The sequence below is a fragment of the Diabrotica virgifera genome, chromosome 5, assembly GCF_917563875.1.
Source record: "Diabrotica virgifera virgifera chromosome 5, PGI_DIABVI_V3a".
NCBI classification, from domain to species: Eukaryota; Metazoa; Arthropoda; class Insecta; order Coleoptera; family Chrysomelidae; genus Diabrotica; species Diabrotica virgifera.
Genome location: NC_065447.1, coordinates 195,724,288 through 195,750,078, shown reverse-complemented (window position 1 = coordinate 195,750,078; position 25,791 = coordinate 195,724,288). Strand labels below are relative to the sequence as shown.

At 35.0% G+C, this 25,791-nt stretch overlaps 1 protein-coding gene across 1 annotated transcript in view; it reads right to left on the bottom strand.

Annotated features, from left to right (window-relative positions):
- Positions 1-25,791, bottom strand: part of LOC114324956 (potassium voltage-gated channel protein eag) — a 198,331-nt gene that overhangs the window by 48,991 nt on the left and 123,549 nt on the right. Inside the window, exon 6 of the mRNA XM_028272911.2 lies at positions 4,572-5,072. Within this exon, the coding sequence (XP_028128712.2) occupies positions 4,572-5,072 (501 nt within the window). The remainder of the gene's footprint in view (positions 1-4,571; positions 5,073-25,791) is intronic.

Genomic DNA, 25,791 nt, shown 5'->3' with positions numbered 1-25,791 from the left:
AGGTTGAATGAGTCACTGATCACGAATGTATGCAAATTTAGAAACACCAAACCCTAATCAACTTTTGTCTTACAGAAAAACAAAAAAATACATGATATTCAGAAAAGCAATGCTGACTTTTTTCGTTTTTCGAAATTTTTGGTATCTCTAACAATTTTTAAGTTATTTTAAAAAAGCATATTTTTCAAAACTAAAACTTAAAAATTTTACTTTGAAACCAAATTTTTTCAAAAATAAGCACTTTGAATCAATGAAACTTACAGATCATATAAACACAACATAAGTAAAATAATTTGTGGAGCGGTAACGATTAATTTCATTTAAGTTGCTAATTAGGGGGTAGCCTTCCCGATTTTTTTTTTGGAAAACAAAAGGGACCAACTTTATTTTGAGCGTAACTTGCTTAAATTCAATGCTAGAAACTTATTGTAAAAACAGAAATAAAGCCTTTTTAAAACAATTTAATAAAATTATAAGAGGATTTCCCCAAAAAGTGCTTAATTTTTTGGATATTTCACGTCGAAATATTCTATTTGAAATTTGGTGAATATGAATCTATTTTTCATTGGCTATAATGCTGGTTCTACGAGATCCAGAGACCTAAGGCGTACACTATTTTTTTTTACTTTTTTATAGGCTATATTTTGCTAAGAACGTTTTTTTCGACAAAATACTTACTTTTTGAGTTATTTGCTAAAAACCGTCTAAAAATGTGGTTATTTTGTTGAAAAATGAACATATTCACTGGCAAATAACTCGAAAAGTGTTGACTTGGCGAAAAAGCTCTATAGAACAAAAGTTACTTAAAATTAGTCAGTTTACCCATTTCCGGACTTATTTTGGACATATATTTTTTCACCCCCAAGAGGGGGTGAGAGTCACCCCCAGGGCAAAAGCACACATCGGCACAATATCACTTTTTTTTCTTTGACATGTAAGCTATACGTATGCCAAATTTCATGTCAATCCAAGCGGTTCTTTAAAATTTAGAGCAAAAACCGTGAAAGAATGTACTATTAATATTATAAAGGAAACTAGGACAGTTATGGGATTACATGAAGAGTCAAACGATGATGGTTTACTATTTTTATTGGGAATAAAGCAGAATTTTACTTTAAAATAAGTTTGTTTTGACGTTTTGCTTTCAACTTCGGATAATATGCCCATTCAAACCGTTGTGAGAGAGTGTAGAAAACAAATGGATGAGAAAGTGAATACTCTGGAGATGGGGAAAAATGTATAGTAATGTAATGAATAGTAATTGAGAAGAAATATTTAGTAAAACCAAATCTGTTAAAGAAAACGGATGGTTTGGCAAGGAGCGTGAAGAATCAACAGATAACAAAAAAGTATATCAAATCAAGCAGAACTCATAATAAAGAAGGAATACCGGACCATAAGAAGAGGACAAAAAGATTACATTGAAAAAAAGCTAAGGGGGCTAAGAAATCAAAAAGATACTCGAAAGGTCTACAGAAATATCCTAAATTATCCGAACTCAGTTTTTAAACGAGAAGTTGAATTTTTTGAGGGAAAATTTAATGGCCATAATATCAAAAAAGCAAATAAAACCATAGAAAATCGAAGTGATTGAAATCTATGGGATCCAAAAAAAAGATGGATCTAAATCAAAGCCCAATGGACCGAGTGACGACAGCCTGTAGAGAATTTGGAATGAAGTTAAACACAAAGAAAACAAAAACGATGGTCATCAGCAAACACCAAAATAGAAGGGTAAACTTCAATGTTGACGGAACAGATCTGGAAGGAGCAACAAGAATAACGTATCTTGGAAGTAACCTTGATGTAACTTGGGACCACTCACCAGAGATCAGAACACGTCTGGAAAAGGTAGGTACAGTCTTTTAAACAATGTAAAAAGTTCTATGCAACCGCCAGCTGGATATCTCATTGAGAACTAGAATGCTTAAGTGCTATATTTTCTCCACCTTTCTCTATAGTGTTGAAGCCTGGACAATGACAGAAACCACACAAAAAGAATCCATGCATTCGAACTCTGATGCTACCGTAAAATTCTCAGAATATTCAACATGAGCCATACGACAAATGAGGAAGTCTTGCGGAGGATGAACAAGAAAAGGGAGCTTAGGCTTAGAATAAAAGAAGGGAAAACACAATAGCAAAAATGGACCAGGAAGATACATAACTCTTTACTGCTTAAAAACCTACGACAATGGACGAATGTGACCTCCATAGAACTATTCAGGGTGGGTGCAAATAGGATTAAATGGGCAAATGTAAAATGCCCAACGTTTTTAAGGATTCGGCACCGTAAGAAGAAAAAGAAAGGAAAGATGACCTACCATTGGGGATATTGCCCAAGCAAATAAAAAGCTTCAGAATGACAAATCACCATAAAATATTCAATTTTGCAGTGAGCTCCACAAGAAAACAATGTTGACGGAAACATTGAAGAAGAAACTCAAGAAACATTAGAAAACTAAAATTATTTTATTCATACACTGCCGAGCCGATCCTCACGTATGGTAGAGAAATATGGACTATAACACAGAAGGATGAAAGAATTTTAGGAATATTCGATTGTAAATATCTTGCGAAATATTTGGAGCTACAAACGACCAAGAGCAACAGGTCGCCACAAGCCGAAGGGAATGGCAAATAATCTTGGACCAAGCCAAGTCATAAAGGATTGCCAAACTAAAGATGAAAATGGTAAAAATAGGAAACTCGCAATTTCTAATTACAGAAATTTCAATTTACTCGCAATTTCTAAATACAGAAAAAAAAAATAAAAATTCGTATTTTATAAAATATTTGAATATCGGTCAAAAATCACCGATATTCAAAAATCGCAAAAAGTGTATTTTGAATATCGGTCAAAAATCACCGATATTCAAAAATCGTATAATAATGACAATGCAATATCGCAAATAAAAACGGAAGAAAAAACAGAAAAGATAAAACTGCGAAGAGGAGTTAGACAAGGAGATTCTATCTCACTCAAACTATTTACCTTAGCTCTAGAAGATATGTTTCGAACTTTAAAATGGGCAAAAAAGGAGTGACGAAAGACGGCGAAAACCTAAACCATCTGAGATTTGACGATGTTGTTACGCTAATAGCAAAATACAGAGAAGAATTGAAGGAAATGCTATTGCTTTAAATTCCAAATCAAAAGAAATATGATTCAGAATAAATCAAGCAAAAACTAAACATCTAACTAACGAATCTTTAGATATGAATGGAAATATAACTCTGGACAACAATAATATAGAAAAAGTTGAGTCGTAAATAAACTTGGGACAAAAAATAGAACTGTCAAAAGTTAACCTAAAGGCAGTTTAAATAGGAGATGTTCCTTAGCATGGGCAGCTTTTGGTCGATTACAAACAGTATTTAAATCAAACTTGCCAAACACTTTAACCCCTTCGGTACGGTGATGCACCCGTGTGCATCATGCTTGATTGTCCGCTCAGTACGGTAATGCACACGGGTGCAACATGAGTTTTCGTTCGCCATATATGGCGGGTACACCATCTGAATCATATTTCAGGTATTTTTGTTCCGTCCGAACTACCTTATTCAAATCTAAAAGTGGGGAAAAACCACGCCCAAAAGTGGGTGATGTCCAGAAGGAGATTAGATTTAGTTAATTTGATTGTTGATAAAGTGATAAGGTTGTTTGGATGTTTGACTGATGGGATTGCGTGGGAGGTGAAGTTACTGTGCTGATGTTTACAACTTACCTTACTATCCCTTGCAAGATAATTCGGATGGAATTTTCCAGATTAGGAGACTGGGGCGATATCAAGCACAAAATACTCTGAGGAATTTCATCCGAATTATCTTATTTATCTTTTTTAATCTTTTTTTTTTAAATGGCATTTTATGGATAAAATTTAATTTAACTCACATACTATGTAGAATAATAAATTTAATAAAAATAGTTCTATTTTAAAAATTAGTGTTATTATTCTATTAACTTTAATTAGTTGTAGTGTGATACTGTATTTTAACCGACCGCGCGAAGCCACCCGGTAAGCGTTCGAATCCGTATATAGGAGCCGACTTGCCGAATGACGATCCGGCACCAAGGGGTTAAAGGCAAAAACGTTCGATCAGTACATGTTGCCAATTCTGACATTTAAAACCTAAACTTGAGCTTTTAACAACAGCAGAGTCCACAAACTTCAAGTGACTCAGAGAGCTATGGAACGGAGAATGCTCAACATTAAGCTCAGTGATCGCAAGTCCAATGAAGAGATAAGAAGGCGATCAAAAGTAACAGATGTGCTCCAGAAGGTTGCCATGTTAAAATGGAACTGGACAAGACACATAGGAAGAACGGAAGACAATCGCTGGACAAAGCGAATTCTTGAGTGGCGACCAAGGGCAAGCAAAAGAAGTAGAGGTAGACCTAAAAAAATGGACTGATGACATCAAACGAATGGCTGGCCACGAATGGATCCAAAAAACTGCAAACAGATATGAATGGACACACCTAAGGGAGGCTTACATCCGACGATGGATGGAATAGCTATTGATGATGATGATGATGATTTTATAAAAAATAATATAAATTAGCTCACCTGTTGCTGGTCTCGCCACCGTAGTTTTAACACCTCCTCCGCTGCTATCATCTTTCTCAGCTACAGCAGATAACTTTGTCGTCGACATCACCCTCGACATGTTTTTGTCATTGGCTTCGTCCCCTTTTTCGACGTCAGAAGGCGTAGCCGGCGGCGCAGCTGCATGTTGGCTTCGGTCTCTTCGAAATTTAGAAAATATCTTCCTAACTAAATGATCCTGGTTTTGATCCAGTTGAGGTTCGTTTTTCCGACGCTCGGCTAGTTCTTTTTCTCGTTTCACGTCCGCGACTTTTCGGAAGATTAGACGATGGCGGAGGTTATAGGTAAGGATTAGGTTTCGCGCGAAACTATTAGCAAAAGCTTGATAGAAATCTAACACTTCTAGTAGTTTGTCCCGTTTTATCGTATGTAGATCACAGTAAGTTAAAGCACGCACGTTCGCAGCAGATTGGCCCACTGCATTGTCCTTCCAGAAGGAGTCACCAAACACGTCACCTTTGCCTGCAAAAATAAAGCATAATATAATGCAGAATCACCAAAAGTTAAAGGCGTTTTCATATGTATGTTAAATGCAGATTTCCTTTATAACTTATAAGTTAAATATATTGTTATTATATTAATAATATTAAACAAATACACAACATACTTTACTGTATTACTTATTTAGTTTGGCACGTGTGCCTTCCTAATATATTTTATTTCTATTTTAACCCACTTTAATTTTTGAATCTATTATTTAGTGTATTTTTTTTAATATTACCTGGTAGTTCTTACTTTAACATATTTGAGAATAAGTAGCTATGATACAGATCCTTGACAAAAGCCATGGATATGTACGAGAGAGAAATGCGTTCCTGAGAAGTATATAAGGGTCGCGAAAGACATATAAGAGGGATGTACACTGCAGTAACTTGTACCGGATTGACCGAAAATTTTCCAGTGGCAGTTGGTTTGCATCGATGCACTTAACTTAGTCCCTACCTCTTTAACCTTCCGTGACTAACATTGGGTCTGTGAGACCGACCAGTTAGAGTTTTTACGATTATATTCAAATCGTTCGTTATGAATCTTCGCCACCATCAGTAGCTGCCTGATTTAGATGCCTCTTTTTAGTGTTGAGGTTTGAGTCTTCAGTGTCAAATAATTATGCAATTATCAGAAAATCTTGTCTCAGAGACCCATGTTGGACCGGTGATCTACTCGATGAAAATAATATTTATATTAACGAAAGACCGTGCAAACAAGTGCTGATAATTTAGTAACCCAATTGCCAGGAGTAAAAACTGAACCTAGGTACAAGAAAACAGCAATGGAAATATTGAGGTCGTTTTTGACAAATCGGATGTTATGTGATTGTTTTATTTTCTTTTGTACTTTGCTAATGTTAAAGAGGTTTAATAATTTAAAAATAGGTATCATACTCCATCAGGGAGTAAACACAATCCTACACTTGAAAGTGTGTCACTGGAAACATTTGTTTTATCTCGGTGTCTGAGACCCGATGTTAGCTTTAATGTTCAAAAAACCTATGTTAGTTGCGGAAAGTTAATCTAGTTATAGATGCACTGACAGAGAAAGTAAGAGAGGAGGCTCCTTTATCAATGCTCTTTGCTGATGATCTCGTGTTAATAGAGGATAGCAAACATGTGTTGGGTGCAAAGAAGAAAAGTTGCAGAAGGGCTACTGACAGAGAAATACTTAAGGTTAAGAGATTGGAAACGGATGATAATGTGGTTGGGAAAATCGTTGGGAACATAAAATACCTTGGCTTCTACATAACGGAAAATTTAACACTAGATCGAGATATCACTCACAGGATATGGTCTTTTCTGGTACAAATATTAAGAGTAGTACAATTATTCAGTTTGCTGAAGATCAAGCAGCCTTTGCAACAGTGATGCCAACGTCGGAAAATTCTGAGATGAGACGCAAATAAGAAGAATATATGATTACAGTATTTCATTAATAAGACGAATTATTTAGCAAGCGTTAGAGTCTAGACATGTCTAGTACATGGAATATATATATGTTAAATGTCAGTACTAAACTACGTACCATAAAATAAAGATCGCGACACTGGGAACATAAAGATCACCAGACATATAATCTTTCAGATAATACATATATGATACTTAAAAAAGCGCATCGCAGAAGATTGTTGAGAAGACTAAACATAATTAGAATCTATTAATAAAAAAAAATACGTTTTGAACGTTATTTATACAGAGTGAATCTGTAATTTGGAATAAATTCAATAGTTCAAATACTAATTGTTTTTTGAAAAATGCTCAGACACGTCGATTAGTATTTCAAATCGAAATTTTTTCATACAATAATAATGTATACAGGGTGTCCCAATTTAGAGATATGACGTCATCGTTGATTTTTTTTAATGACAACACTGTCATTTTGATAGGCATTTTGATAGGGTGTGTAAAGTTATACATAACTGAAAAATATCAAACTTTTATTCTCTACTATTTACAAAATAATAGAAATTAACAAAGTTATGAAAAACAAGATTCTGTAATTTGGAATAAATTCAATGGTTCAAATACTATTTTTTTTTTGAAAAATCCTCAGATATGTCGATTAGTATTTCAAATCGAAATTTTTTTCATGCAATAATAATTTATACAACACTGTCTTTTTAATAGCTATTTTCACAGGGTGTGTAAAGTTATACCTAACTGCAAAATATCAAATTTTTATTCCGTACCATTTACAATATAATAAAAAATAACAAAGTTATAAAAAACAAGTAATCAAATAATTGAATTTAATTATTTCAATTAAGCAAATGCTCATAACTAATGCCATTGACTATTTGACAATATCCTAAACGCGATCGAAATTCGTTTTGAACATTATGAGCATTTGCTTAAGAGGATCGGTACGTTTTTTCGGCTGCAATGCTATTCATATGGGGATCCATTTTTTCGAATCCTGAGAAAACTAATAATAGTCCTGTCGCCAGGGGGGTACAACGGCCTCGTTAATTCAGATGGACTTACTCAAGTTTTTTTTATGTATTTTGACCCGTAGAACACGAATTTTTTGGGTAACAGTTGATCCGAATGTCGATAAGATTGTTATAGACCAAGAACTTGAGGAATCAAATAACAGCGATTTTTGGCAAAACAAAACAATATTTTGTATTTTTTGGGCCATTTTAAGTAAAAAATATTTCTACAAGTTTTTTCGTAGGATGCACAGTTTTCGAGATAAACGCGGTTGAACTTTAAAAAAATCGAAAAATTGCAATTTTTGAACCCGAATAACTTTTGATTAAAAAATAAAATAGCAAGTCTGCTTACCGCATTTGAAAGTTTAAGTCAAATTATATCGGTTTTGATTATTTGCATTGGTAAAAATTTATTTTTTTATTGTTTAACAAAGCTATAAACACGTAGGGTTTCCCGTGCTTTTACATGCGTTTTAACGCATGTAACGTAGAAATAGTCTTGATTGCACTAGTACCTATTCTACCTACTCGTTCGATTTTAAATGAGAAATCATAGAAACATCACTCACGCACTAGTTGTTTGTAGCTTTGTTTAACAATAACACAATAAATTTTTAGCAATGCAAATAATCAAAACCGACATAATTTGACTTGAACTTTCAAAGGCGCTAAGCAGAATTGCTATTTTATTTTTTAATCAAAAGTTATTCGGGTTTAAAAATTGCAGTTTTTCGATTTTTTCAAAGTTCAACCGCGTTTATCTCGAAAACTGTGCATCCTACTAAAAAACTTGTAGAAATATTTTTTGCTTAAAATGACCCAAAAAATACAAAATATTGTTTTGTTTTGCCAAAAATCGCTGTTATTTGATTCCTCAAGTTCTTGGTCTATAAAAATCTTATCGACATCCGGATCAACTGTTACCCAAAAAATTCGTGTTCTACGGGTCAAAATACATAAAAAAAACTTGGGTAAGTCCATCTGAATTAACGAGGCCGTTGTACCCCCCCTGGCGACAGGACTATAAGTATTTTTAAAAAATTTAAACGCAAAATGAAAAACTACGTTATTAGCGAGGGCCGAAAGTCCTGAAAACTTCTATAATGTTTATTTTAATAAGTTACAGGGGTGAAAAACTAAGAGAAAATTTAGTGTTATTTTTAATTTCAAATATCTCATTCAAAATAAACTTTTTATTTATTCTAAGGGACTTTCGGCCCTCGGTAATAATTTAGTCTATCATTCTGCGTTTAGATTTTTCAAAAATATTTTTGGTTTTTTCAGGATTCGAAAAAAATTAACACAATGTCCGTGATAATATTTTCCAAATCTATCTTTGTCATACAACGCACTTAGTCGAATAGAATATTGTCAGTCAGACACTGACAGTCAGTGACAATTTTAAATAATTATTTGACATGAATCGGGAATATTTTTAGTTGTTGATTAAATAATATTGATAAATAGTGTATTTGAAAAATAATTTATTTAAGGGGTGAACTTTATAAAAAGTTATTTATTGTGTATTATTTATGGAAGATAGAAGCAGAGAATACATCAAGATATATTCTGTGATCCAAGTATTTTGTTGTTAAAGATGTTCAAAATTGTTATCGTTCCATAGTAAAAATATATTATTAAAAAATCACTTCAACACTTTTCCTCTTTTCTCGATTGAGTATTAGTTTTTGTTGTAGGTACATATAAATCATTACAATCACTGAATACATAACTAGTGAAAAAATTATCACATTTATTAACTGAATTAATAATTTGCAATTATACAAAAAATTACAGTTATCCAAGAACATTCAAAAGCCATCTCTTTAAGCTAGTTATGACATTGTCAAGTAGAATGACATTCTAGTAATATGTACATATCCATACCAGTGTGAATTTTACTACACGTAATTTGCCATGTAAAGACAGAAAAGGTAGGGATAGCCGTAAAATATTTGCGAATTATGTACCCATAGCCTTAATGGAAATAATTAAATTTAATTATTTGATTACTTGTTTTTAATAACTTCGTTTTTTTATTATCTTGTAAATGGTAGGGAATAAAAATTTGATATTTTGCAGTTATGTACATATAACTTACACACCCTATCAAAATGGTTATTAAAATGACAGTGTGGCCATTTTAGAAAATTAACGATGACCTCATATCTCCAAATTGAGACACCCTGTATACATTATTATTGTATATAAAAAATTTCTATTTGAAATACTAATCGAGAAATCTGAGCGTTTTTCAGAAAAACAATTAGAACCATTGAATTTTTTTAAAATACAGCCTCTTGTTTTTCATAACTTGGTTATCTTTTATTATCTTGTAAATCTTAGGAAATAAAAATTTGATATTTTGTAGTTATGTAGATTTTTACACACCCTATTAAAATAGCTGTCAAAATAACAGTGGTGCCATTTAAGAAAATCAACGATGACGTCATATCTCTAAATTGAGACACCCTGTATACATTATTATTGCATGTAAATATTTCGATTTGAAATACTAATCGCCAAATCTAAGCAATTTTCAAAAAACAATCAGTATTTAAACTATTGAATTTATTCCAAATTACAGACTCACTCTGTATATACCTAAACAAAAATAAATTATATAACAAAATGACAGTAGTAGTAAAGTGAATGTTGCAAAAATTTGCCATCTTATCATCTTATCATCTTATTTACCATCTTTCTTTTTGTCACAGCCTAAAAGTGAGTAATATCAATGATATCCTATATCTGTCCAGAGCAAGACACCTGAAAAAGTATTAAAAGTTGATTTATTTGCTTTTCCGGACTTAATCATTTTACAATATTCCATATAGATAAGAAATTTCATCATATGGTTTCAAAACAATATATCTATACCAAATTTACATTCAAAGGAAACTATACTTTATCATTTTATAGTTAAAATTTATATTTATGTTTCCCCCGAGCAAAATAAACAATACGAAAATGGCACCAAATCGGCAAAATTGCACATACGCCAAAAAAACAATAATATTCTCGCCCGTCGTATCAGAGCGTATAAATTATTGGAAAAGTTTTATAGACATCAACCCAAAAAGAATCCCGTCACAGATGAGAACCTCCAAAAAGTTAACCGTTTATAAAGGAGACTTTTGGATGATACCATAATTTTTTAGGGACGTTTTATCATACCTACAATATTTATGTGAAAAGAAGTGGAAAATTATATATCCATGGAGATTTATATTTAGCAAAGAAACTGAACATAAATTTTTTTATAAATCACAAGCTGAAAGTTTTAGTTTGATCACATCATTATGATTAAGATTTTTGTGTTTAAACGATCAATCTAGATCGTATTTTGCTTATTCGACTATCTCAATACAGTCGAACCCGCTTATTAGAATACCGGTTATATGAATATCCCGGTTAAAGGAATAGAAATTTGAGGTCACGAAACGTTTTTACTAGTCATCAATGATCGGTTATTGGAATATCCCGTTTATAAGAATACTTTTGTTTAGCACCAAGAGTATTCCAATAAGCAGGTTCGACATTAGTATGCTGTGCCCAGATAGGGATCAGTAGTAAAAGACTGTGGCATATATCTTTTTCCAGTTGCTTACTTTACTTCAGTGTGTCTTGTGCAAATTTATGGACCTGAGGGCAATTAACGGTGCATTTCCCAGTACTGTTGCAAATCAGATGCTTAAGAGCAAGCTTACTGGACTGGGTGAGCTTAAATTATCTAAGGAGGAACTGGAAAGAACCAACGAGGTCAAGAATCAAGGGGTAATCAAGGACTCCAAACTCAATTAGAGCACTCACATTAACAATATAACCAACAGGGCTAAGCGACTCTTCTGGAACTGCAGACGAGTTTTAGGTGAAACTTGAGGGTTAAAACCAAAGATGATCTGTTGGTTATACACATCAGTGATACGACCGATAGTTACTTATGGTTCAGGACTTTGGTGGAAAAGTCTATCACAGGTATCCCCCGGCTGGAAATATATATTTCGCCGGTAGCCTTTATAATCATCCTCAGACTCAAAGCAATTTATACTTTAAGGCCGAATTATGTATTGAATAGCCACACAGCCTCTACTAGGACTATACTAGAGGAATCCATCTTTATGATAAACTCAGATATGATGAAACCAGAAATATTCTTCACTGAGAAGATTAACACAATTATACCGTCTAGAGAATACATCGGGCGAGTTTTATAACTTGTAGGTCTGGATCCCGCGTATGAAAAAAAAGTTGATTAATCAAGCTGAAAATTTGTTAATAGCTTAAGGGTGTCTAGTCGGACAAACTTTGATGTATGGGAACACTGGAACAAGGGATGTTTTAATTGTGAAACAGGTTAAAAATTTGGAACGTCAGACCACGAAAACGTCCCATGTATTTTGTCGGACAGAACTTCCAATTGATTTGTTACCCTTTCATTAAACTCTCATGCAAAAATCAGACTGGTACTAGTCACCTGTCATAATTCCTGTCATTTGACATGTTCTACGTGCTCCACTCATTAAAATTCCCAGTTGGTGATAATTATCAGTCTGATTTTTGGAGGACAGTTTAATGAAAGGGTAACAAATTAATTGGAAGTTCTGTCCGACAAAATACATGGGACGTTTTCGTAGTCTGACGTTCCAAATTTTTAACCTGTTCCACAATTAAAACTTCCCCTGTTCCAGTGTTCTCATACATCAAAGTTTGTCCGAACTTAAGGTAATAAAAAAATTTCAGCTTGCTATTAATCAACTTTTTTTCATACGCGGGATCCAGACCTATTGTTGTGATTGATAATACAAGGAATAATACAGGGTAGAAGGAGTCGTGGAAGGATACGCATCTCCTGGTTAAACAATTTGAGATTTTGGTTTAACTAAACTTCTGCTGATCTCTTTAGAGCAGCGGTATCTAAAGCGCGAATTGCCATGATGGTTGCCGATCTTCTTAGAGAAGACGGCACATGAAGAAAAAGAGAATAAAAAGTCCAAAATATTAATGGGACTTAATATGGTTCACTGATGGATCTAAAACTGCCCATGGTACTAGGATCAGGCATGGATCAGGAATATTTGAGCAATCATGCAATAAAAATAAATGTTACAGCCTAGGTCAATATACAACTGTAGTCCAGGCTGAATTTTTGCTTTGTTAGACTGCATTAGATTGAGACCCCAAAACAAAGAAAATAAACATTTACACAAATACACAAGCGGCATTTCTTCCAGTAAAGAACCAACTCACAAAATCAAAGCTGTTGAGGAGCTGAAAACATATCCCCGATAATTTGGCAAGAAATAATAAAGTGTATTTAATATGGATGTCAGATCACCAATAAGTACATGGAAATGAATGATCAGATCTCCTGGCAAAACAAGGCTCGTTACTCGAAACCTTTGTAGACCTAGAACTTTTCTGTGGCATCACTAAAGATGCTGCGTAAAACAATGTTCAGAAGTGGCTGATAAGGAATTGTCATAGAAATGAGGAGCCTTCTTCTTCTACTAGTTTCTATCCGTTTCGAATGTTGGAAATCATATTGGCAATCATAACCTTGCTCGCTGCGGCTCGAAACAGTTCCGTTGAGGTTTTATTAAACCATGTTTTCAAATTCCGCCGCCTTGATATTCTCCTTTTACCGGGTCCTCGGTTACCTTTGACTTTACCTTGCCATATGGACTACAGCAGATAATAATGGAGAGCCACTCAAGGGTAAATCCAGACGAAAAAAGAATCAAGAATATTGATGAAAAACTGTGAAATTTGATGAAGGTCAAGATCAAAACGTTTGTTGAAATACTGACTGGACAATGCGGTTTAAGAAGCGACCTATACAAAATAGGTATGGTGAAAGAACCATACAGAAAGTGTGAAATGGAAGAAGAGGCTGCCATGTATAGACTAAGCCATTGCAATGTATTAAGTGATGTGAGGCAGGATTTTACTGGATAACTGGGGTTTGAACCAGAAGAGATCCTAAAACTACCAATAAATAAATTGTTGGTCTTCTTTGACTGCACATTACTCAGTAGAGTCCAAGGAAAAAATAAAACAAAATATGGTGTGGTACAAAGGCCATACAATGAAATGTCAGAGACTAACAAGTCTTGCATGATTTAAGAAGAAGAAGAACAATAATATTCTTGCCAATCGTATGGCAAGGTAAACATTATTGGAAATTGGCGATTCAAGGGACTGGACTGCACTCCGTATTCTAATTGAAAAGTAAGATTGTTTTGCCTTCGCATTGCAACTGAATAAAAATGGTATACATTTTTATTTTATAGTCGTATTACTCCGTAGAGTAACTAGGTGCATTTTTCCGTTGGAACTTTACCAGCTGCAGACGGAGGATGTGAATTGCATAGTTTAGAATTCTTTCCCTCTCGTCTTCACTGCAGCATCCATTTGACTTGCAAATTGTAGAAGTCTTGGAGGTGTCACCAGGAAAGTGTACCAATAAGTTTTCAATTTAAAAATCTTTTGGTAATATTTTTAATATTTTCAATATTAATAATTTACTATTAGGATTGAAAACTATTTCGTCTTTCAATGCCAGATGGCGCTAGCCACCTACTCTCATCACTTCAGTTGCAATGGGTGGGAAAACCTCTCGATACGAATCAGTTGAAATATGGAGAATAGTGCCTACGTTCTTTCCGATGAAGGCTCCAATAAGAGTCGAAAATCGCGATTCATGGGACTGGACTGCACTCCGTATTCTAATTGAAAAGTAAGATTGTTTTGCCTTCGCATTGCAACTGAATAAAAATGGTATACATCTTTATTTTATAGTCGTACTACTCCGTAGAGTAACTAGGTGCATTTTTCCGTTGGAACTTTACCAGCTGCAGACAGGGGATGTGAATTGCATAGTTTAGAATTCCTTCCCTCTCGTCTTCACTGCAGCATCCATTTGACTTGCAAATTTTAGAAGTCTTGGAGGTGTCACCAGGAAAGTGTACCAATAAGTTTTCAACTTAAAAATCTCTTAGTAATATTTTTAATATTTTCAATACTAATAATTTACCATTAGGATTGCAAACTATTTCGTCTTTCAATGCCAGATGGCGCTAGCCACCTATTATCATCACTTCAGTTGAATGGGTGGGAAAACCTCTCGATACGAATCAGTTGAAGTATGGAGAACAGTGCCTACGTTCTTTCCGATGAAGGCTCCAATAAGAGCCGAAAATCGCGATTCAAGGGACTGGACTGCACTCCTTATTCTAATTGAAAAGTAAGATTGTTTTGCCTTCGCATTGCAACTGAATAAAAATGGTATACATATTTATTTTATAGTCGTATTACTCCGTAGAGTAACTAGGTGCATTTCTCCGTTGGAACTTTACCAGCTGCAGACAGGGGATGTGAATTGCATAGTTTAGAATTCCTTCCCTCTCGTCTTCACTGCAGCATCCATTTGACTTGCAAATTGTAGAAGACTTGGAGGTGTCACCAGGAAAGTGTACCAATAAGTTTTCAATTTAAAAATCTTTTAGTAATATTTTTAATATTTTCAATATTAATAATTTACTATTAGGATTGAAAACTATTTCGTCTTTCAATGCCAGATAGCGCTAGCCACCTACTATCATCACTTCAGTTGCAATGGGTGGGAAAACCTCTCGATACGAATCAGCTGAAATATGGAGAAGAGTGCCTACGTTCTTTCCGATGAAGGCTCCAATAAGAGCCGAAAATCGCGATTCATGGAACTGGACTGCACTCCTTATTCTAATTGAAAAGTAAGATTGTTTTGCCTTCGCATGGCAACTGAATAAAAATGGTATACATTTTTATTTTATAGTCGTATTACTCCGTAGAGTAACTAGGTGCATTTTTCCGTTGGAACTTTACCAGCTGCAGACGGGGGATGTGAATTGTATAGTTTAGAATTCCTTCCCTCTCGTCTTCACTGCAGCATCCATTTGACTTGCAAATTGTAGAAGTCTTGGAGGTGTCACCAGGAAAGTGTACCAATAAATTTTCAATTAAAAAAACCTTTTAGTAATATTTTTAATATTTTCAATATTAATAATTTACTATTAGGACTGAAAAATATTTCGTCTTTCAATGCCAGATGGCGCTAGCAACCTACTATCATCACTTCAGTTGCAATGGGTGGGAAAACCTCTCGATACGAATCAGTTGAAATATGGAGAATAGTGCCTACGTTCTTTCCGATGAAGGCTCCAATAAGAGCCGAAAATCGCGATTCATGGGACTGGACTGCACTCCTTATTCTAATTGAAAAGTAAGATTGTTTTGCCTTCGCATTGCAACTGAATAAAAATGGTATACATTTTTATTTTATAGTCGTATTAGTCCGTAGAGTAACTAGGTGCATTTTTCCGTTGGAACTTTACCAGCTGCAGACGGGGGATGTGAATTGCATAGTTTAGAATTCCTTCCCTCTCGTCTTCACTGCAGCATCCATTTGACTTGCAAATTGTAGAAGTCTTGGAAGTGTCACCAGGAAAGTGTACCAATAAGTTTTCAATTTAAAAATCTCTTAGTAATATTTTTAATATTTTCAATATTAATAATTTACCATTAGGATTGCAAACTATTCCGTCTTTCAATGCCAGATGGCGCTAGCCACCTATTATCATCACTTCAGTTGAATGGGTGGGAAAACCTCTCGATACGAATCAGTTGAAATATGGAGAACAGTGCCTACGTTCTTTCCGATGAAGGCTCCAATAAGAGCCGAAAATCGCGATTCAAGGGACTGGACTGCACTCCGTATTCCAGTTGAAAAGTAAGATTGTTTTGCCTTCGCATTGCAACTGAATAAAAATGGTATACATTTTTATTTTATAGTCGTACTACTCCGTAGAGTAACTAGGTGCATTTTTCCGTTGGAACTTTACCAGCTGCAGACAGGGGATGTGAATTGCATAGTTTAGAATTCCTTCCCTCTCGTCTTCACTGCAGCATCCATTTGACTTGCAAATTGTAGAAGTCTTGGAGGTGTCACCAGGAAAGTGTACCAATAAGTTTTCAATTTAAGAATATTTTAGTAATATTTTTAATATTTTCAATATTAATAATTTACTATTAGGATTGAAAACTATTTCGTCTTTCAATGCCAGATGGCGCTAGCCACCTACTATCATCACTTCAGTTGCAATGGGTGGGAAAACCTCTCGATACGAATCAGTTGAAATATGGAGAATAGTGCCTACGTTCTTTCCGATGAAGGCTCCAATAAGAGTCGAAAATCGCGATTCATGGGACTGGACTGCACTCCGTATTCTAATTGAAAAGTAAGATTGTTTTACGTTCGCATTGCAACTGAATAAAAATGGTATACATTTTTATTTTATAGTCGTATTACTCCGTAGAGTAACTAGGTGCATTTTTCCGTTGGAACTTTACCAGCTGCAGACGGGGGATGTGAATTGCATAGTTTAGAATTCCTTCCCTCTCGTCTTCACTGCAGCATCCATTTGACCTGCAAATTGTAGAAGTCTTGGAGGTGTCACCAGGAAAGTGTACCAATAAGTTTTCAATTTAAAAATCTTTTAGTGATATTTTTAATATTTTCAATATTAATAATTTACTATTAGGATTGAAAACTATTTTGTCTTTCAATGCCAGATAGCGCTAGCCACCTACTATCATCACTTCAGTTGCAATGGGTGGGAAAACCTCTCGATACGAATCAGTTGAAATATGGAGAACAGTGCCTACGTTCTTTCCGATGAAGGCTCCAATAAGAGCCGAAAATCGCGATTCATGGGACTGGACTGCACTCCTTATTCTAATTGAAAAGTAAGATTGTTTTGCCTTCGCATTGCAACTGAATAAAAATGGTATACATTTTTATTTTATAGTCGTATTACTCCGTAGAGTAACTAGGTGCATTTTTCCGTTGGAACTTTACCAGCTGCAGACGGGGGATGTGAATTGCATAGTTTAGAATTCCTTCCCTCTCGTCTTCACTGCAGCATCCATTTGACTTGCAAATTGTAGAAGTCTTGGAGGTGTCACCAGGAAAGTGTACCAATAAGTTTTCAATTTAAAAATCTCTTAGTAATATTTTTAATATTTTAAAAATTAATAATTTACCATTAGGATTGCAAACTATTTCGTCTTTCAATGCCAGATGGCGCTAGCCACCTATTTTCATCACTTCAGTTGAATGGGTGGGAAAACCTCTCGATACGAATCAGTTGAAATATGGAGAACAGTGCCTACGTTCTTTCCGATGAAGGCTCCAATAAGAGCCGAAAATCGCGATTCAAGGGACTGGACTGCACTCCTTGTTCTAATTGAAAAGTAAGATTGTTTTGCCTTCGCATTGCAACTGAATAAAAATGGTACACATTTTTATTTTATAGTCGTATTACTCCGTAGAGTAACTAGGTGCATTTTTCCGTTGGAACTTTACCAGCTGCAGACGGGGGATGTGAATTGCATAGTTTAGAATTCCTTCCCTCTCGTCTTCACTGCAGCATCCATTTGACTTGCAAATTGTAGAAGTCTTGGAGGTGTCACCAGGAAAGTGTACCAATAAGTTTTCAATTTAAAAATATTTTGGTAATATTTTTAATATTTTCAATATTAATAATTTACTATTAGGATTGAAAACTATTTCGTCTTTCAATGCCAGATGGAGCTAGCCACCTACTATCATCACTTCAGTTGCAATGGGTGGGAAAACCTCTCGATACGAATCAGTTGAAATATGGAGAATAGTGCCTACGTTCTTTCCGATGAAGGCTCCAATAAGAGTCGAAAATCGCGATTCATGGGACTGGACTGCACTCCGTATTCTAATTGAAAAGTAAGATTGTTTTACCTTCGCATTGCAACTGAATAAAAATGGTATACATTTTTATTTTATAGTCGTATTACTCCGTAGAGTAACTAGGTGCATTTTTCCGTTGGAACTTTACCAGCTACAGACGGGGGATGTGAATTGCATAGTTTAGAATTCCTTCCCTCTCGTCTTCACTGCAGCATCCATTTGACTTGCAAATTGTAGAAGTCTTGGAGGTGTCAGCAGGAAAGTGTACCAATAAGTTTTCAATTTAAAAATCTCGTAGTAATATTTTTAATATTTTTAATATTAATAATTTACCATTAGTATTGCAAACTATTTCTTCTTTCAATGCCAGATGGCGCTAGCCACCTATTATCATCACTTCAGTTGAATGGGTGGGAAAATCTCTCGATACGAATCAGTTGAAATATGGAGAACAGTGCCTACGTTCTTTCCGATGAAGGCTCCAATAAGAGCCGAAAATCGCGATTGAAGGGATTGGACTGCACTCCGTATTCTAATTGAAAAGTAAGATTGTTTTGCCTTCGCATTGCAACTGAATAAAAATGGTATACATTTTTATTTTATAGTCGTAATACTCCGTAGAGTAACTAGGTGAATTTTTCCGTTGGAACTTTACCAACTGCAGACGGGGAATGTGAATTGCATAGTTTAGAATTCCTTCCCTCTCGTCTTCACTGCAGCATCCATTTGACTTGCAAATTGTAGAAGTCTTGGAGGTGTCACCAGGAAAGTGTACCAATAAGTTTTCAATTTACAAATCTTTTAGTAATATTTTTAATATTTTCAATATTAATAATTTACTATTAGGATTGAAAACTATTTCGTCTTTCAATGCCAGATAGCGCTAGCCACCTACTATCATCACTTCAGTTGCAATGGGTGGGAAAACCTGTCGATACGAATCAGTTGAAATATGGAGAACAGTGCCTACGTTCTTTCCGATGAAGGCTCCAATAAGAGCCGAAAATCGCGATTCATGGGACTGGACTGCACTCCTTATTCTAATTGAAAAGTAAGATTGTTTTGCCTTCGCATTGCAACTGAATAAAAATGGTATACATTTTTATTTTATAGTCGTATTACTCCGTAGAGTAACTAGGTGCATTTTTCCGTTGGAACTTTACCAGCTGCAGACGGGGGATGTGAATTGCATAGTTTAGAATTCCTTCCCTCTCGTCTTCACTGCAGCATCCATTTGACTTGCAAATTGTAGAAGTCTTGGAGGTGTCACCAGGAAAGTGTACCAATAAGTTTTCAATTTAAAAATCTTTTAGTAATATTTTTAATATTTTCAATATTAATAATTTACTATTAGGACTGAAATATATTTCGTCTTTCAATGCCAGATGGCGCTAGCCACCTACTATCATCACTTCAGTTGCAATGGGTGGGAAAACCTCTCGATACGAATCAGTTGAAATATGGAGAATAGTGCCTACGTTCTTTCCGATGAAGGCTCCAATAAGAGCCGAAAATCGCGATTCAAGGGACTGGACTGCACTCCGTATTCTAATTGAAAGTAAGATTGTTTTGCCTTCGCATTGCAACTGAATAAAAATGGTATACTTTTTTATTTTATAGTCGTATTACTCCGTAGAGTAACTAGGTGCATTTTTCTGTTGGAACTTTACCAGCTGCAGACGGGGGATGTGAATTGCATAGTTTAGAATTCCTTCCCTCTCGTCTTCACTGCAGCATCCATTTGATGTGCAAATTGTAGAAGTCTTGGAGGTGTCACCAGGAAAGTGTACCAATAAGTTTTCAATTTAAAAATCTTTTAGTAATATTTTTAATATTTTCAATATTAATAATTTACTATTAGGATTGAAAACTATTTCGTCTTTCAATGCCAGATGGCGCTAGCCACCTACTATCATCACTTCAGTTGAAATGGGTGGGAAAACCTCTCGATACGAATCAGTTGAAATATGGAGAACATTGCCTACGTTCTTTCCGATGAAGGCTCCAATAAGGACCGAAAATCGCGATTCAAGGGACTGGACTGCACTCCGTATTCTAATTGAAAAGTAGGATTGTTTTGCCTTCGCATTGCAACTGATATTTTTATTTTATATTATTGGAAAAGTTTAAAGTAATATTTACCATCAATATTCCATGAAGCAATGTAAAGTCTTTTACTGATATCTTTAGATTCTTATGGGCCTGAAGATGCTGTAAAATTTGTAAACAGGGAAACCAGTCGCCCAATCTTTTCCAATATAATAAAACCGATTAACGGATTGTGAACAAAGGACTTATTTTCCTAACATACATGAATATGCGTTCACTTCGTTTGCAAAATATTTGTTTTCTTTTAAAAATTTTTAAACCCAGAGCATACGCCACCAAAGTATAAAATTAGGGACATATATTACCCTGCATAAGCAATAAAAATACTAACAGAAGAGAGAACAGACATTGTAATGTCAATATTCAATGATCTAATAAAAAAATCTTTTCCTGATGTGGCAATTCCCCGGACGACAAAAGAGCCAATAGGCCAATATTTCTTCTTGAGTGCATTAGAAAATTGTATAAATCACTAACAAAAAGTCGATCAGGAAGAAAGCTCTACCGACTGTAGAAAATAAAAGACAAAATTCGGATTTAGAAAGTGTAAATGTGCAATAGGCCAGGTAAAATATATTGCAAACAACGTCAACGTCCCCAGGAAAAATTGGTGGTTTTTATTTATTTACAGATAAACAGGAAGAAGTGTACTTTTGAAGTGTGTAAAATATATAATTCCTAGCTGAGCGCTTTCGGCTTATAAAGCCATCTTCAGTGCTATGCTACAGTAAAAAGATCTCTAATGAATAATTGATCTTAGAATTCAAAAGTTTAAAAAAGACTAAATTTTCACTCTAATGGCATATAAAACAACATAATGCTATTCTACATCCCACCAGAATGAAAACCAGTGAAAACTTAGTCTTTTTGCTAGCAGTTGCCGCTAAGGCATCTATGCCATTTCGTTCGTTGCAATCCGGGACTGCACGCTGGGGTTTGTTTTGGTTGGATCAGGGAGAGCAGCATATGTGCCTCCTGATGAGAGACTAATAAGTTTCGAAACCGGTAGAGGTGCTTGCAGCACCCTCTGATTGGACTAGAATATGGTTCGGCTGTATTTTCGTTTTGCAACGAAGTTGAGAATGGTTATTTATTTTTGATTTACATTTACTCTGTGTGGAGTATGAAGGGAACCATTCTCGTTGGAACTTTACCGCTCTGAGCAGATGGGACGTGAATTGTAAATTGTAGAATTCCCTCATCTTCCTTAGTCTCAGCATCCGTATGGCTTGCAAATTGTAGAAGCCTCGGAGGTGTAACCAGAGAAGGTTCCCATTGTTTTCATTCTGGTGGGATGCAGAATAGCATTATGTTGTTTTATATGCCATTAGAGTGAAAACTTAGTCTTTTTGCTAGCAGTTGCCGCTAAGGCATCTATGCCATTTCGTTCGTTGCAATCCGGGACTGCACGCTGGGGTTTGTTTTGGTTGGGTCAAGGAGAGCAGCATATGTGCCTCCTGATGAGAGACTAATAAGTTTCGAAACCGGTAGAGGTGCTTGCAGCACTCTCTGATTGGACTAGAATATGGTTCGGCTGTATTTTCGTTTTGCAACGAAGTTGAGAATGGTTATTCATTTTTCAAAAGTTTAACTTGCAGAATTCAAAAAGTTCAAAATACCACTATGAAGAGAGATGGATCCCATGTACGATATAAAAAGACTTCTATTTCTTATGCAGTTTTTTTGGTAGGAAAAAAACCTTGTCTGTCTGTTGGAAACAGAATTGTTCCATGGTGCTGTTGGTTTGTAGCCGGAAAAGTTAAAAACATCAAATACGAGCAAAAAGGACTTTCACACAAAAAATTACATTACAGATTACGAATATTTGATCATGGTAAGGTCAAAAAACCCTACCGTCTGAAGTGTACGGTGTCAGCATGCAGAATGGTGGCATGGAGGATTTTAATGACAGTCGATACAGACAGGGTGTGTTCGTTAAGGTGCTTTTACTTTTTCTCTGAATATAGAAAATGTTTTCAGAAAAGTGAATAATCGAATTGAACAACAAAATCTGTAGTTACCTACATAATTCTGGTTTTAAAAATGATAAATTACATATTGAGAAAAGACTTAAGATCCAAGATAAATCAGTTGACAAGTTATCCTTCAAAAACAGAACTCGATTTTTTTAAGGAATACAGGATGTAAAGAAACTTCATGGTGAAATTTTTCTATATTATTGGATAAGTCACAAATTACATTAAGTGCACTATGGGTGTATCGAAGATGAAAAATAAAGTAAGAATGAATTTTTGACAAATATGATTTTTAAAGAATAAGCTGCGAAATGATTAATTACAAATATTGTTATATAATTACATACGTCATAACGAGCTGACTATTAACTTCCAAGTTTCCATGCCGTGTAATAGTACATACACTATATACATTACACTTTATCACGCGGTATCGTAGAGACCGATCAAGATTATGGGTAGTAAGTAACTGTCGCATCTTTAAGAAGGTATCTCTTGAGTGTTCTATTCTGCATTTAACCTCTTGTTCTTGGTCTAATGTTTCAAGTATCCAAAATTCTTGGTACTTAAACTTTTTCACTTGTTCAACGAGATTTTTGTTGACTAGAATGTTTATAACTGGTGTGTGCTTTTTTGAAATTACCGTTGCTTTAGTTTTTTTACATTTACCTTAAGGCCACCTAGTTGTCCTTCTCGCACTACTTTGGTTAACAGAATTTGTAGTTCTTCTTTATTGCCAGCAATCAGTACTGTATCATCGGCGTACGTGATGTTGTTCACGATTTTTCCATTGATTTTTATTCCTTCTTGTGCTGTATCTAAAGCTCGTGCAAATCTTTCCTCTGTGTACAAGTTGAATAATAAAGGTGATAGTTAACAACCTTGTTCAACTTCTTTTGGATGTTTATGGTTTCAGTGTTATCCATTTGAGTTCGGACGGAGGCGTTTTGGTTCCAATAGGGTTCACGTATTGTATTAATGTCGTTTGGATCTAGGTTCTTTCTTTGCAAGCATTCTGTTAGCTGATCGTATTTGACTTTGTAAAAAGCCTGATCATAAGGTATAAAGCACAAGTAGACATCTTTCTGTTAATCCCGACACTTAACAAAGTTTCTTGAGTTGCCATACGGTTTCGAGCGCCAAATTGTTTCGGACTCATATCTTCTTTGCACTTTTTGTAAATTGTGTTATGGATACTCTTTTAATATCATCAACAAATCTGGAAGTATGTTGCTCAGGATAGAGACCGATGGAAGGAGTTGGGAGAGGGATGTTCAAACGTGGAGGATAGAAGGCTGAGAAGAAGAAGAGTGTTATGGATTACTTTAAAAATAGAAAAAAATAAAAATCTTATCTAGTAAAAGGTATATATAAAATCCCTAAAAAAGGCTATATTACAACAAAACGTTTTCGGAATCAATATTCCATCATCAGTGTTACCACAGGTTTACATTCTTTGAGCCACCAAAATATACGGGTAACTACTCTTGCGTTGTTATTAAACAGTTGAGGTTACATTATATTATTCGATTTTAGAGGATGTTAAAAAATATTATGTTTAATAACAACTCAAGGGTACTTACCCGTATATTTTGGTGTCTCAAAGCATGTAAACCTGTGATAACACTGATCATGGAATATGATTCTGAAAACATTTTGTTGTGATATAGCCCTTTTTAGGGATTTTAAATATACCTTTTACAAGATAAGGTTTATATTTTTTGTGATTTATGGTATACAGCCAGTTACATACAGGAATTTTTCCTTGTGATATTTTTAGAAATAGCTTCAGAATATGGGGCATGAGTCGTATTAATCGAAAGTCGTTACTTTTTTTTTGCGTAGTTTAATTTAGGTATGGGAGCGTTCAAGTATTACGTAACGCAATTTTTGAGGATTTTTGACCCCCTCCCCCCATGTAACGCACCGTAACGTTTTTCTGTACCCCCTCCCCTACCTAAACGTTACGTAACACCCAAGTGGCCATTTGAACCTAAATGGAAAACGAGGTTGCGAAAAGTACCGGAAACTCGGTAAAAGAACTTTGTTATTATTTTAATGGCATTTAAGGTAATCATAAAAACTTACAATCATCATTCAGCCTTAAATGTCCACTGCTGAACATAGGCCTCCTCCCCTCGTTTCCAACCACGTCTATCCTGCGCCGCTCTCATTCAGTTTTTATTTAGCTTTCTTAAGTCGTCAGTCCATCTTGTAGGCGGTCGACCGACGTTTCTCTTGTCTTCGCTTGACCTCCATTCCAATAACATTTTTGTCCATCTCCCATCTGTCATTCTGGCAATGTGTCCTGCCCATCTCCACTTCAACCTGGCTAGCCTTTCGATGACGTCAGTCACCTTTGTTCTTCTCCTGATTTCTTCGTTTTTGATTTTGTCTTGCAGAGTTATTCCTAACATTGAGCGCTCCATTCTTCTCTGCGTTACTCTTAGTTTGGTAGCCGAGGCTTTAGTTACGGTAAGTGTTTCTGATCCGTACGTCAAGACTGGGAGGACGCACTGATAAAATACCTTTCTCTTTAGGCATGTGGGCAACTCACTTTTAAAAGTTTCTCTCAGTTTTCCAAATGCTGCCCACCCAAGAACGATTCTTCTATTCAGTTCACGTGTCTGGTTATCCCTGCCACTCGTAATTTCATGTCCCATGACATGAAATATGTTCAAAATTTACAATAATAATCTTTTATTATTAATTTTACATTTAATTTACATTTACATTTTCCCTACTTGGCCCCATCCTTACATACATTTTTGGTTTCATTCTTTATTGTTCTTCTCATGCATTCTTCTATTTTATCTTGTTTAATAAAAGCTTAAAATAAAATAACATATTTATAATTTCAACATTTTATTTTGCTTAGTAAAAATTTTTGTATAACGAATAATATACGATGTTACCAGTAGTTTCGGGAAAATAGTGAAAAAAATGTGTAAAACTTTTTGTTCTTCAACGCCCTGTATCGTGAAATCAAAATTATTTAGTAAGCAAACCCCAATTATTTTTTAATTTTTCACCTATCCTAGAGATCGTGTTACCTTTTCTGAAACACCTTGTATATATATAAGAAGGCACTTATTGAATAAAATTATTTCTGTCCTTGTTTTAAATTTTCATATACAGGGTGTCCAGAAACTCTACCGAAAAACGAAGACAGGAGATTCCTCAGATAATTTTAAGATAATTTAACCCAATTCACCTAGTCCGAAAATGCTTCCTAAGGGAGCTAGAGCTCTTTGAAGATGGCGTCATGTAATTAGTTTTTCTTAAATACCTCCAGAACGCTTCTATTTAGAAAAACGAAAATTGGTATACATATTTACTTTCCAGAAATAAATCGATTCCATCCATTGCGTATTTCTAGTACAGGTCATAGGCGTCCGTTTTGGG